At 47.7% G+C, this 11,692-nt stretch overlaps 1 protein-coding gene across 1 annotated transcript; it reads left to right on the forward strand.

Moving 5' to 3' along the window:
- The first annotated feature begins 935 nt into the window (after window positions 1-935).
- Window positions 936-10,413, forward strand: LOC139568419 (HUWE1-associated protein modifying stress responses-like). Its single transcript, XM_071390225.1, has 4 exons — window positions 936-1,395; window positions 2,579-2,659; window positions 5,516-5,812; window positions 9,146-10,413. The coding sequence occupies exons 1-4, from the start codon at window positions 1,194-1,196 to the stop codon at window positions 9,409-9,411; spliced, it is 846 nt and encodes a 281-aa protein (XP_071246326.1). The 5' UTR covers window positions 936-1,193; the 3' UTR covers window positions 9,412-10,413.
- Window positions 10,414-11,692: the final 1,279 nt, after the last annotated feature.

The raw sequence follows: 11,692 nt of genomic DNA on the forward strand, positions 1-11,692 counted from the left end.
GGCTCTGTGCAAGCCAGTCAAGTTCTTACACATCGAACTTGACAATCCATTGTCATGCTGAAACAGGAAAGGGCCTTCCCCAAACTGTTGCCACAAAGTTGTAAGCACAGAAACGTCTCGAATGTGATTGTATGCTATAGCATTAAGATATATATAATTATATATATATATATACTGGCCCAATAATCGAAAGGTTGCTAGATTGAATCCCCGAGCTGACAAGGTAAAAATATGGCGTCCTGCCCCTGAACAAGGCAGTTAACCCACTGTTCCTAGGGTGTCATTGTAAATAAGAATTTGTTCTTAACTGACTTGCCTAGTTAAATAAAAAAACATCTATAAAAATATGGCCATTTTAACCAGATTTGACCTTTGAAACCCCTTAAAAATTGCCCTTAAAAATCTAAATGTAAGCTGTTATCCAGCCTAACTTTATGGATCTAACATTATTGTTTGATCTAGTATGGATGACAACCTGTAACAAGCAAACAAAAAAAAGCAAGCACAAGTCCAGGTTGGCTGGCCTACTAAAGGCGGTCATTTAAAAAATATATATTGGGCTACTTTCTGACTGTAGGCAAGAATTTGAGGCTAAATAATATAGTTTGTAAACTTCCACCCCCGTGGATAGTTATGTGGGATCTTTGGGACGTCCATACACTAAATCCTAACCACCCTAAGCATAACAATGTTAAACGTCAACTTGTATGGGGTAAGGCCATCGCAAGGAACCTGATAACACGGGTCCCTCTGGACAGACACCGTTTGACAGTCAGGGGGCAGGATCAACATTGTTGTTCTATGACGTTCTTTTCCCCTACATCCAATGAAGATTTGAGAATAATTCGCAGAACCACGCCTAAGCACCACTGTGGCCAATCGTTCTTAAGCATGGTGAGAAATGGGCGGGGTTTTGTGAACAAGCATGTTGACATGTTTTTTTAAGAAATTCTCTTGTCGACGACTCCTTCAGTTTGTTTCGAACCGGGGCGATGACGACTAGCTAGCTAGCGTTTAGCCACCCAATGTTTTCACAATGCGGATCTAGCTTGAACAACAGCTGTTTTTTGAGCGTTTCTACGGCTAGTTACCAATCATCCGATTAGTATTCACATCTATAAGGGGGGAGAGAAAAAAAACGTGGCCCACATATAATAAACCGTAACGTAATAGACGCTTAATTGCGATTTATTATGGAGGAGAAGAAGAAGGAGGAGGAGGGCGAAGCGGAGATCCAGGAGCACGGTCCCGAACATTGGTTCTCCAAATGGGAGCGGCAGTGTTTGGCCGAGGCGGAGCAAGAGGAGCCAAGCGAGGAGGAGTCGGAGCAAAGTCAGCAGAAACTATGGCATCTTTTCCAAAATTCCGCCACCGCGGTCGCCCAGCTATACAAAGGTCCGAATACTTCACTAACAACTAGCTAGCATTAGCTAAGATAGCTTTTTGCTAATTGGCAGCTATCAGATAGACTCGAGTGTCAAGGCAACAAAGGGCATTAACGCTATCTAGCTTGCTGATTTTGTTGGCAACCATTTTAGACCCTACTTGTAGTCTGTTAGAAATGTAGCTAATATATAAAATAACTAACATTGTCTAAGAATAATGTACAGATTGCCATCTTAACCCCTGCTAGCTTGTCGACGTTAACTGGCTGCTAGCTAGTTTACGTTCGCTCATGTCAGGTCCAGGAACTTGTCAGTTGGCCAGTAACAGTACTGTAGCTAGCTCGGAGTTAACTAAAGATATCATAGATACAACTTTGAATATATTTTTACCACTGTACATCGTTCAAGTGATTGCATTTCTTTGTTCAATCCTTTCAAAAATGTATTAAATGTCGAGTTTTGCACATTTGTCTCGAGTTAACTTGCAGTCTGGCCGTAACGCCGTTAGTAGAACAAAATGGCGAAGCGCAGGGAGGAGTTCTTGTGTTGAAAATAACTATTTGTTATTTACGACCAAGCTGTTTCTGTTGTCTGACACTCGGTCCGCTTGGCACATTCACAACATTTGACCATTCACCTAGTCTGGCCAATCAATTTAATGATGAGGTGAATTATTATAACGCTGACAATGCGTTACTAGGACAAAATGGCGATTGGATTATGACTAATATTAGCTATCCGAGTTACTGTATAATTGTTATTCTAGCTAGCTAACGTTAGTCTACCAGTTATCACAATATTGAGGGTGTATTCTACATTCACATCTCTAGTAAAACAACCACTATGCCGTGTTAACTAGATTCGTTTTGCCCGTTATGGCCCAAGCCAGTGTTCAGCTAGCTAGATAACAGTCGCTTGCTTTCTTTGCCATAGGTTTGGTCTAAGACATAAACACAGTGAAGTCAGACTGATGCAGCTCAGTCAGACAAAATGGCGTTGCTTAGCCAAGCTGAAGCAAGTTGAAGGGTCAAGCATAGAAAGTTGTCTATTCAAAGTTATGCTGGCCCGGCGAAGTCGCGCAGTCTTGTCAGACGATGTCGTATGTTAGACACAAGCATGGAATTAATGTCATGTATTGTATAGTGAATGTCAAGTTGCTCCGGTTGTAAACATTTCCTGTTTTGTGTTTTCAGACAGAGTTTGTCAACAACAGGGGCTGTCTCTCTGGGTTCCCTTCCAGAACGCAGCTACTGCCGTCACCAACCTCTACAAAGGTAACTAATGCTGAGTTGAACTTGTTTTATTGTGTGTTTTTGTCTTGGGCTGTGTGACACTGTTGAGTCTATGTATTTTACCAGGCTATGAACTCCCTGCTGCTAACATGGTTTCCCCGGGGACACTCAGATGAAGGACAACAGTCTAGCACCCTAACCCTCCTCTCTTCCCTAGCCACACATCCGTGCTCTAGCTCTACCACCAGGGTCCTGTTCACTAGGGATGAAATGGAAGCGAACATTCCCATGTGGGGAACCTGTCCAATAGAAAATGCTTGTTTTTGTTTTCTATTGCAAGATGCTTTCTACGGTGTGCATTGTTAAATACAACCCTGTATGCATGTGTGTGAGGGTGTTTCTATTGAGCTCAGTTTCAATGCTGTTCGTGCAGTAAGTCATTATGTAAATGTCGTGGAGACTAATGCTACCTGCTATTAGTGCAGTAAGTCATTATGTAAATGTCTTGGAGACTAATGCTACCTGCTATTAGTGCAGTAAGTCATTATGTAAATGTCTTGGAGACTAATGCTACCTGCTATTAGCGCAGTAAGTCATTATGTAAATGTCTTGGAGACTAATGATACCTGCTATTAGTGCAGTAAGTCATTATGTAAATGTCTTGGAGACTAATGCTACCTGCTATTAGTGCAGTAAGTCATTATGTAAATGTCTTGGAGACTAATGCTACCTGCTATTAGTGCAGTAAGTCATTATGTAAATGTCTTGGAGACTAATGCTACCTGCTATTAGTGCAGTAAGTCATTATGTAAATGTCTTGGAGACTAATGCTACCTGCTATTAGTGCAGTAAGTCATTATGTAAATGTCTTGGAGACTAATGCTACCTGCTATTAGTGCAGTAAGTCATTATGTAAATGTCTTGGAGACTAATGCTACCTGCTATTAGTGCAGTAAGTCATTATGTAAATGTCTTGGAGACTAATGCTACCTGCTATTAGTGCAGTAAGTCATTATGTAAATGTCTTGGAGACTAATGCTATTAGTGCAGTAAGTCATTATGTAAATGTCTTAGACTAATGCTACCTGCTATTAGCGCAGTAAGTCATTATGTAAATGTCTTGGAGACTAATGCTACCTGCTATTAGTGCAGTAAGTCATTATGTAAATGTCTTGGGGATTAATGCTACCTGCTATTAGTGCAGTAAGTCATTATGTAAATGTCTTAGACTAATGCTACCTGCTATTAGCGCAGTAAGTCATTATGTAAATGTCTTGGAGACTAATGCTACCTGCTATTAGTGCAGTAAGTCATTATGTAAATGTCTTGGGGATTAATGCTACCTGCTATTAGTGCAGTAAGTCATTATATAAATGTCTTAGACTAATGCTACCTGCTATTAGTGCAGTAAGTCATTATATAAATGTCTTAGACTAATGCTACCTGTAATGTTAATGTGGTAAATGACTTGATTTATCTCCTCTGTGTTGGTGCTCGTCTGCTATGGACACAGCTACTGACTGACTGGCCTTCATAGTCTGTAAACACACAGCTTGTTTCTCACTGGTAAACTGGTGAAACCTGTCCCCCCCCCCCCCCCCCCATCCAGGGAGGGTACCGGGTACCAACCTCTCACCCTCTCTCTCTCTCTCCCTCTCTCTCACCCTCTCACCCCCTCTCTCTCTCTCTCTCTCACCCTCTCACCCTCTCTCTCCCCCCCTAACAGAGTCACTAGAGTCCCACCAGCAGAGCTATGAGCTGGGGATCCAGCAGGCGAACCAACCTCTCACCCTCTCTCTCTCTCTCTCACCCTCTCACCCCCTCTCTCTCTCCCTCTCTCTCACTCTCTCTCTCTCTCTCTCTCCCCCCCTAACAGAGTCACTAGAGTCCCACCAGCAGAGCTATGAGCTGGGGATCCAGCAGGCGAACCAACCTCTCACCCTCTCTCTCTCTCTCTCTCTCTCTCTCTCTCTCTCTCTCTCTCTCCCCCCCTAACAGAGTCACTAGAGTCCCACCAGCAGAGCTATGAGCTGGGGATCCAGCAGGCGAACCAACCTCTCACCCCCTCTCTCTCCCCCTAACAGAGTCACTAGAGTCCCACCAGCAGAGCTATGAGCTGGGGATCCAGCAGGCGAACCAACCTCTCACCCTCTCTCTCTCTCTCTCTCTCTCTCTCTCTCTCTCTCTCTCTCTCTCTCTCTCTCTCTCTCTCTCTCTCTCTCTCTCTCTCTCCCCCCCTAACAGAGTCACTAGAGTCCCACCAGCAGAGCTATGAGCTGGGGATCCAGCAGGCGAACCAACCTCTCACCCTCTCTCTCTCTCTCTCTCTCTCTCTCTCTCTCTCTCTCTCTCTCTCTCTCTCTCTCTCTCTCTCTCTCTCTCTCTCTCTCTCTCTCTCTCCCCCCTAACAGAGTCACTAGAGTCCCACCAGCAGAGCTATGAGCTGGGGATCCAGCAGGCGAACCAACCTCTCACCCCCTCTCTCTCCCCCTAACAGAGTCACTAGAGTCCCACCAGCAGAGGTATGAGCTGTGGATCCAGCGTTCGTACCAACCTCTCTCTCTCTCTCTCTCTCTCTCTCTCTCTCTCTCTCTCTCCCCCCCTAACAGAGTCACTAGAGTCCCACCAGCAGAGCTATGAGCTGGGGATCCAGCGTTCGTACCAACCTCTCTCTCTCTCTCTCTCTCTCTCCCCTAACAAAGTCACTAGAGTCCCACCAGCAGAGCTATGAGCTGGGGATCCAGTAGGCGAACCAACCTCTCACCCTCTCACCCCCTCTCTCTCCCCCTAACAGAGTCACTAGAGTCCCACCAGCAGAGCTATGAGCTGGGGATCCAGCAGGCGAACCAACCTCTCACCCCCTCTCTCTCTCTCTCTCTCTCTCTCCCCCCCTAACAGAGTCACTAGAGTCCCACCAGCAGAGCTATGAGCTGGGGATCCAGCGGTCCTACCAGCGGCGTAATAAAGATGTTCTGGCCTGGGTGAAGAAGAGGAGGAGAAACATCAGGAGGGAGGACCTCATCAGCTTTTTGTGCGGCAAGGCCCCGCCCCCACGCAACCCCCGTCGCGACGCACAGATGCCCAAACACGGCCACGCCCACTCTGTGATGTCACCCAGCAGGCCGCCGTCCACGGAGAGCGGGTCGTCTGTCGAGGCTGACCTGCAGCCCTTCAGAGAGGCCATCGCACTGCACGGTGAGACACACAGTCCCTTTACGAGGCCTCTCTCAACTCCTCCCACCACAGTCCCTTTACGAGGCCTCTCTCAACTCCTCCCACCACAGTCCCTTTACGAGGCCTCTCTCAACTCCTCCCACCCCAGTCCCTTTACGAGGCCTCTCTCAACTCCTCCCACCCCAGTCCCTTTACAAGGCCTCTCTCAACTCCTCCCCCCACAGTCCCTTTACGAGGCCTCTCTCAACTCCTCCCACCACAGTCCCTTTACGAGGCCTCTCTCAACTCCTCCCACCACAGTCCCTTTACGAGGCCTCTCTCAACTCCTCCCACCCCAGTCCCTTTACGAGGCCTCTCTCAACTCCTCCCACCCCAGTCCCTTTACGAGGCCTCTCTCAACTCCTCCCCCCACAGTCCCTTTATGAGGCCTCTCTCAACTCCTCCCCCCACAGTCCCTTTACGAGGCCTCTCTCAACTCCTCCCCCCACAGTCCCTTTACGAGGCCTCTCTCAACTCCTCCCACCACAGTCCATATCGTTCATGGAACCAGGGCTGTGTTGATGCATCATTCAAATGATCGCATAGCCAGCTAACTACTTAGCCAAGACAAACTGACTGGCCGTTAGTCCAGCTAGATGCCTAGCCAAACACTGACTGACCGGCCATTTAATCCAGCTAGCTACCTAGCCAAACACTGACTGACCGGCCATTTAATCCAGCTAGCTACCTAGCCAAACACTGACTGACCGGCCATTTAATCCAGCTAGCTACCTAGCCAAACACTGACTGACCGGCCATTTAATCCAGCTAGCTACCTAGCCAAACACTGATTGACCGGCCATTTAATCCAGCTAGCTACCTAGCCAAACACTGACTGACCGGCCATTTAATCCAGCTAGCTACCTAGCCAAACACTGACTGACCGGCCAATTAATCCAGCTAGCTACCTAGCCAAACACTGACTGACCGGCCATTTAATCCAGCTAGCTACCTAGCCAAACACTGACTGACCAGCCTTTTAATCCAGCTAGCTACCTAGCCAAACACTGACTGACCGGCCTTTTAATCCAGCTAGCTACCTAGCCAAACACTGACTGACCGGCCTTTTAATCCAGCTAGCTACCTAGCCAAACACTGACTGACCGGCCTTTTAATCCAGCTAGCTACCTAGCCTAACAAACTGACTGGCCATTAGTCCAGCTAGCTGACTACCTAGCCAAGACAAACTGGCTTGCCATTAATCCAGCTAGCCTCCTAGCCAAACACTGACTGACTGGCCATTAGTCCAGCTAGCTGACTACCTAGCCAAGACAAACTGTCTTGCCAATAGTCCAGCTAGCCTCCTAGCCAAACACTGACTGTCTTGCCAATAGTCCAGCTAGCTAACTACCTAGCCAAGACAAACTGGCTTGCCATTAGTCCAGCTAGCCTCCTAGCCAAACACTGACTGACTGGCCATTAGTCCAGCTAGCCTCCTAGCCAAACACTGACTGACTGGCCATTAGTCCAGCTAGCTACCTAGCCAAACACTGACTGACTGGCCATTAGTCCAGCTAGCCTCCTAGCCATGACAAACTGGCTTGCCATTAGTCCAGCTAGCTAACTACCTAGCCAAGACAAACTGGCTTGCCATTAGTCCACCTAGCCTCCTAGCCAAACACTGACTGAATGGCCATTAATCCAGCTAGCCTCCTAGCCAAACACTGACTGAATGGCCATTAATCCAGCTAGCCTCCTAGCCAAACACTGACTGAATGGCCATTAATCCAGCTAGCTACCTAGCCAAACACTGACTGACCGGCCATTTAATCCAGCTAGCTACCTAGCCAAACACTGACTGACCTGCCTTTTAATCCAGCTAGCTACCTAGCCAAACACTGACTGACCGGCCTTTTAATCCAGCTAGCTACCTAGCCAAACACTGACTGACCGGCCTTTTAATCCAGCTAACTACCTAGCCAAGACAAACTGGCTTGCCATTAATCCAGCTAGCCTCCTAGCCAAACACTGACTGACTGGCCATTAGTCCAGCTAGCTGACTACCTAGCCAAGACAAACTGTCTTGCCAATAGTCCAGCTAGCCTCCTAGCCAAACACTGACTGTCTTGCCAATAGTCCAGCTAGCTAACTACCTAGCCAAGACAAACTGGCTTGCCATTAGTCCAGCTAGCTGACTACCTAGCCAAGACAAACTGGCTTGCCATTAGTCCAGCTAGCCTCCTAGCCAAACACTGACTGACTGTCCATTAGTCCAGCTAGCCTCCTAGCCAAACACTGACTGACTGGCCATTAATTCAGCTAGCCTCCTAGCCAAACACTGACTGAATGGCCATTAATCCAGCTAGCCTCCTAGCCAAACACTGACTGACTGGCCATTAGTCCAGATAGCTGACTACCTAGCCAAGACAAACTGTCTTGCCAATAGTCCAGCTAGCCTCCTAGCCAAACACTGACTGTCTTGCCAATAGTCCAGCTAGCTAACTACCTAGCCAAGACAAACTGGCTTGCCATTAGTCCAGCTAGCTGACTACCTAGCCAAGACAAACTGGCTTGCCATTAGTCCAGCTAGCCTCCTAGCCAAACACTGACTGACTGTCCATTAGTCCAGCTAGCCTCCTAGCCAAACACTGACTGACTGGCCATTAATTCAGCTAGCCTCCTAGCCAAACACTGACTGAATGGCCATTAATCCAGCTAGCCTCCTAGCCAAACACTGACTGAATGGCCATTAGTCCAGCTAGCCTCCTAGCCAAACACTGACTGAATGGCCATTAATCCAGCTAGCCTCCTAGCCAAACACTGACTGACTGGCCATTAATCCAGCTAGCCTCCTAGCCAAACACTGACTGAATGGCCATTAATCCAGCTAGCCTCCTAGCCAAGACAAACTGGCTTGCCATTAGTCCAGCTAGCCTCCTAGCCAAACACTGACTGACTGGCCATTAGTCCAGAAACTCCATAGGTCAAATCCACCAGATATTGTACCTCAAACATTCAGGAAGTCATTAAAAAAATATGTTTAAAACAATGTATAGGAGCTCTCTGCCTTCTTCATGTCGCCATGGCAACCACGGAACTGATTTAAATTACATTAAATTGGGTCCCCCCCCTCTCTCTCTCTCTCACCCACCTCTCTCTGTAATATTTTGTTGTCTGGGTAGATGTGGAGAGACACTGCTTGATTTCTACTGACTCCTGTGTTATAATCCCCCTCCAGACCTGAGTATGTCTCTGTAACACCTGTATAATATTCTTCTTCTTCTTAATATTGTTGTAATTCCCCTCCAGGCCTGAGTATGTCTCTAACACCTGTATAATATTCTTCTTCTTAATATTGTTGTAATTCCCCTCCAGGCCTGAGTGGGGCGATGGCCAGTATATCCGTTCGTTCCGGTGCCCCTGGCTCTCCGACGCACCTAACACGCGACAGCCCCGTCACTCCGCAGCTGGGTCGCAACCGTAGGAACGGTCTCCACGACGTCGACCTGAACACCTTCATCGCCGAGCAGATGGGGCTCCATTTGGAGAACACCGCTGCAGCCAATAGGAAGAGGGCATCTGCCCAGTGCAGTGATGTCATCACAGACTCGCCCACCCATAAACGCAACCGGATGCTCTGAGTATCCCGGATATCACGCACGCACATCGACGACGCACACACACACACACGCTCAAGGCACGTTTCACACGCACACACACAAATTACACACGCCACGTATACTAGATATTTTTACTTTGCCCATTTCGGCCGAGCTGATTGGATGACGACTCGCGCACCAGGCCCGGCCAATGAAACCCTCCCAACCTGGCCCCTCCCCCTCTGTTGCTTTCAAATAAAGAAATATGTAAATGATTTAAAAAGCCACTTATCCCTCCTCCTCCCCTCTCTCCCTCTCTGTCATCCCTTCTTCCTGTGTTCCATCCTTTCCTCATGGTTGGCATGACAGCACAAACAGACTGGTAACTCACCAGCAGCCTGTCTAGACCACTGGGATGAAACTGTTGGCCGTGTGTTCTGAGTGGTGGGCTAGGTGGGGAAATGGGGACAGACCCCCATTACTAGAGGTGTGTTGGGGTCCTGAGGCCTAGAAGCCTTCCTGTATAGTAGCCCCTCCCCTCTCAAGCGACTGTGTCTGTGGCTCTTGTCTCCCTCTCGATGCGCGTGTGTTGGACAGGACTGGCAACTAAGTGTGTGTGCGTGACTTGTCTTTGCCTTTGAGGAAGCTGCTATCTCTGGCACAGCGGGAAGTGCTGGGGTGTGTGTACGCCAGCACGTGTGGCTGGGTGTGGCTGTGGCTGTGTGTGTGTGTGGCTCTGTGTGTGTGTGTTCGTTCAGCAAAATCCTTACTGGATTCATGTGTATTTCTGTTTTTGTTTTATAAAGCCTCCACCCCAATAGCTCTTCCTGTCTCCTCTCTTTAACCTTTAACCCTAATTCCTCTATCTACAGTGTATATACATTATGACAACTAGGTGCTGCTGTTGTATGATGCAGACATACATGTGGTACAACATTGTAAAAAAAAAAAAAAGAGAGAAAAAAATAAATGCAAAACCATTGAATTGTTTAAAATGTAAAATAATGATTCTGGCATTAAACAAACCAAGCTTTTAACTATCAACTGTTTTTAATGGTTTCTCTTTTTAAATCAGGGATGAACAGTAAGCCTGGGGATAGTACTGTTGAGACCAGGCTAGTAGTAAATGTACTAAACTAGCCTGGGGATAGTACTGTTGAGACCATGCTAGTAGTAAATGTACTAAACTAGCCTGGGCATAGTACTGTTGAGACCATGCTAGTAGTAAATGTACTAAACTAGCCTGGGGATAGTACTGTTGAGACCAGGCTAGTAGTAAATGTACCACACTAGCCTGGGAATAGTACTGTTGAGACCAGGCTAGTAGTATTAATTGCGATCTACTATCCCGGCTGTGCAGTGCTGTTTAAACCAGGCTATTATTAATTGCGGTCTACTATCCCGGCTGTGCAGTGCTGTTTAGACCAGGCTAGTATTAATTGCGGTCTACTAGCCCGGCTGGCCAGTGCTGTTTAGACCAGGCTAGTATTAATTGCGGTCTACTAGCCCGGCTGGCCAGTGCTGTTTAGACCAGGCTAGTATTAATTACGGTCTACTATCCCGGCTATGCAGTGCTGTTTAGACCAGGCTAGTATTAATTGCGGTCTACTAGCCCGGCTGGCCAGTGCTGTTTAGACCAGGCTAGTATTAATTGCGGTCTACTATCCCGGCTGGCCAGTGTTTAGACCAGGCTAGTATTAATTGCGGTCTACTAGCCCGGCTGGCCAGTGCTGTTTAGACCAGGCTAGTATTAATTGCGGTCTACTAGCCCGGCTGGCCAGTGCTGTTTAGACCAGGCTAGTATTAATTGCGGTCTACTAGCCCAGCTGGCCAGTGCTGTTTAGACCAGGCTAGTATTAATTGCGGTCTACTAGCCCGGCTGGCCAGTGTTTAGACCAGGCTAGTATTAATTGCGGTCTACTAGCCCGGCTGGCCAGTGCTGTTTAGACCAGGCTAGTATTAATTGTGGTCTACTAGCCCGGCTGGCCAGTGTTTAGACCAGGCTAGTATTAATTGTGGTCTACTAGCCCGGCTGGCCAGTGTTTAGACCAGGCTAGTATTAATTGCGGTCTACTAGCCCGGCTGGCCAGTGCTGTTTAGACCAGGCTAGTATTAATTGCGGTCTACTAGCCCGGCTGGCCAGTGTTTAGACCAGGCTAGTATTAATTGCGGTCTACTAGCCCGGCTGGCCAGTGCTGTTTAGACCAGGCTAGTATTAATTGTGGTCTACTAGCCCGGCTGGCCAGTGTTTAGACCAGGCTAGTATTAATTGCGGTCTACTAGCCCAGCTGGCCAGTGCTGTTTAGACCAGGCTAGTATGAAT

The sequence above is a fragment of the Salvelinus alpinus genome, chromosome 2 (genome assembly GCF_045679555.1).
Source record: "Salvelinus alpinus chromosome 2, SLU_Salpinus.1, whole genome shotgun sequence".
Classification (NCBI taxonomy): Eukaryota; Metazoa; Chordata; class Actinopteri; order Salmoniformes; family Salmonidae; genus Salvelinus; species Salvelinus alpinus.

Excerpts from the sequence above, each read along its gene's own strand:
- LOC139568419 (XM_071390225.1), top strand. The coding sequence starts at position 1,194 with ATGGAGGAGAAGAAGAAGGAGGAGGAGGGCGAAGCGGAGATCCAGGAG. Across the intron at positions 1,396-2,578 it reads GGTCGCCCAGCTATACAAAG|ACAGAGTTTGTCAACAACAG; the intron begins GTCCGAATACTT and ends TTGTGTTTTCAG. Across the intron at positions 2,660-5,515 it reads CGTCACCAACCTCTACAAAG|AGTCACTAGAGTCCCACCAG; the intron begins GTAACTAATGCT and ends CCCCCCTAACAG.